General features: G+C 42.6%; 1 protein-coding gene across 1 annotated transcript; it reads right to left on the reverse strand.

Moving 5' to 3' along the window:
- Nucleotides 1-343: 343 nt before the first annotated feature.
- Nucleotides 344-2,553, reverse strand: LOC106415250 (cytochrome P450 71B6). The gene is made up of 2 exons (XM_013855903.3): nucleotides 1,389-2,553; nucleotides 344-1,085 (listed from the first exon to the last, which is right to left on the reverse strand). The coding sequence occupies exons 1-2, from the start codon at nucleotides 2,310-2,312 to the stop codon at nucleotides 480-482; spliced, it is 1,530 nt and encodes a 509-aa protein (XP_013711357.1). The 5' UTR covers nucleotides 2,313-2,553; the 3' UTR covers nucleotides 344-479.
- Between the last annotated feature and the right edge of the window lie 335 nt (nucleotides 2,554-2,888).

The raw sequence follows: 2,888 nt of genomic DNA on the forward strand, positions 1-2,888 counted from the left end.
TTGCTATGTAAATAGTTTTTCTTTTTGCTTTACGGTTTCCAATTGACTTGGCTTTCTCTAGATTCCAATTTAGTCTAGGGGTATCCAACTATTATTTGCATGTTTTCTTTTCTCAGGTTTTTGCATGTTGTATCCGAGTTGTAACCGATTGTTTTTCATGTGTTTGATAGTCTGTTTTATTGTATCCGAGTTTTAACCGAGTGATATGCCTCTTTGCAGGCTTAGACGGAGCTTCCAGTTGTTTTTAAAGCCGCAAATTGTGTTTGATTGGACATAAACTCATCATTTGTACTTGCCTTATTGACCTTTTTCATCTAATGAAAACATGGCTCACAAAAAAAAATGTAGAACTCAACTTAACACCTTTGCCACATTATTTAAACTTTCTGTTGAAGTATAAGATTAGTAAAAAACAAACAAACAAACTTGATTGTCCATTATTCTTTGCAAAGCAAACTGCGTGTGCGTTTCCCAGACTCTTAAGACATGCGGTTTATAACATTAACAGGAACAAGTTGAAGAGGATGCTTCCTGTGGCTAGTGAGACCAGGCGCTTCTTCAACACTCACTTCATCCGTCACTTTCCAATCAAAATGATACAAAAGATTTGCCAAAGTGAACTCCACCGTACTCAATCCCATATACATCGCCGGACAACCTCTCCTACCGCTCCCAAACGGCAACAACTCATAGCTCGTCCCTTTAGTTTCAACATTGCTATCCACAAATCTCTCCGGGATAAACTCGTCAGGATCCTTCCACACATCAGGGCTACGACCAATGGCCCATGTGTTAACATGAATCCGCGTTCCGGGATAAATATCATAGCCCTTGATCTTGAATCTTGACATTGCCTCTCTTGGAATCAGAATCGGACTCGGTGCGTGTAACCTCCAAGTCTCCTTGATCACCATTTTCATGTACTCTAGACCTTCGAGATCCTCGTAGGTCACTTTCCCTTTGTCTCCTACACGTTCACGTATCTCGGTTTGAACTTTCTTCATCACCCTTGGGTGTCTTGCAATCTCTGCCATTGTCCAGTCCATTGTTATTGCAGATGTGTCTATGCCTGCTACAAATAAATCCTGTAATGACAAAAAAAATTCTTCAACTATCCAAAATATCCGAAAAGTTTTTAAAACAACAAAAATCAGATGAAAACTATCAAAACTATATATAAAGTATCTGAAATTTTCCAATTAACAAAATATTCTGATATATAAAACTATAAAATTCTCCAAATAAGCTCTAAATTATCAAATAACCAAAGTCAGGTAAAACTAAGTTAACACGTTTAGTTACACTTACACGTTCGGAACTCAACAGTAACCACCAATGCCTAATCTAAATCTTTTGTGCTTTACGAACTGAGTTTTACCGAAACTTACCATAAGAATGGCTCTGATGTGTTTATCAGTGATCCGTGTCGACCCGAGTTTGGTTTCTTGACTCTGTAGCTTGAGCAACACGTCAATAAGATCTTCACGTTCGTCTTCCGTCTTCTTCTTCTCTCGATGATCCACAATAGCTTTCTGGTAAAACGCGTCCAGCTCTCGAAAGCTCTTCCTCCGGCTAGCTTCAAGCCCCGAGATCCGATCAACGATCCACCCAAACACCGGAAAAATATCCTCCGCCGCGAACTTCCCGATCACCCTGTTCGCCTCCGTGAAGATCTCAAGAAACCTCTCGTTGTCGATCCCGCTTCCCACAAAACTCAGCCCGAACGCCATCCGACAGGTGAAGCTGGCGACGTACTTCGCCAGCTTCCCCGTCAGATCCACCTGAGATCCAGACGCGGCCGAGCCGGAGAGCGAGCCCACGAGTCGGCTCAGCTCCTCCTCTCTTATGTTCCGGAACGAGTTGGCTCGTTTGACGGAGAAAAGCTCGAGGACGCAGAGCTTGCGGACGTCTTTGTAGTAGTCCCCCCACTGGGTGAAGCCTAGGCCGAGCCCGTCGTAGAAGAAGCTCTTGGTGATGGACAGCCTGGGGCGCGTGCAGCAGTCGGAGTCGTGGGCTTTCAGGACTTCCTCCGCCGTCTCCGGCGAGTGGACGACCACCGTGCGGACGCTTCCGAGGTAGACGGTGATGACGGGACCGTATTTGAGCGAGAGGTCTCTGAGGGTGCGGTGAGGGAGGTTCCCGAGCTGGTGGATGTTTCCTAGGATGGGGAGCTTCGGCGGGCATGGCGGAAGGTTCTTGAAGGAGGGAAGGAGGTAGGTTTTGAAGAGGATAAGGAGTGGAGGAAGTAAGAGGAGAAGGAGCCATGGAAACATCTCAGTGGAGGTGGAGATGGGGAAGGAGAAAAGCGTCATTTGATGCTATGGTCTTGTTCGTTTTGTTGAATGGTGTGTGAGCGTACAGAAGATGAAACTTTATAAGATAAGAATACGCTATTATATGGTTCGATCTAATTAAGTTTCTGTTTGTGAGAACATCCAACCACACAGGTTCAGATTTGGGATGTGATTCATGTGGGAGTAGAACAAGTTTTAATATATGATTAACTTGGATGTGTGTAGTTCCTATCAATCACGGATCTGTATTTTCAACTTTCAACTATTTTATTATATATTTTTCATTTGCTGTATTATACTATTATGTCACCTAGTCATTATTATCTCTTCTAGATCATACTATTGAACAAAAGTCATTGGTACAAAAGTCAACATTATAATGCTTTCCAGTATTTTGAAAATCGGCCCAACCGTAAGTCGATTAGTAAATCAAGACCGAATGGAAATAAACCTTGGATTTAAATTAAGCTGCCAAAACCGGCCAGAAATTGGCGAAACTGATAACTCGAATCAATTAAAAAACCGTTACAACCAAATAGTAAACATAGTTTCATTAATTTTGATATACAAATGGTAGTTTTTATTTGATTCCAG

Source organism: Brassica napus, chromosome C8 (assembly GCF_020379485.1).
Source record: "Brassica napus cultivar Da-Ae chromosome C8, Da-Ae, whole genome shotgun sequence".
NCBI classification, from domain to species: Eukaryota; Viridiplantae; Streptophyta; class Magnoliopsida; order Brassicales; family Brassicaceae; genus Brassica; species Brassica napus.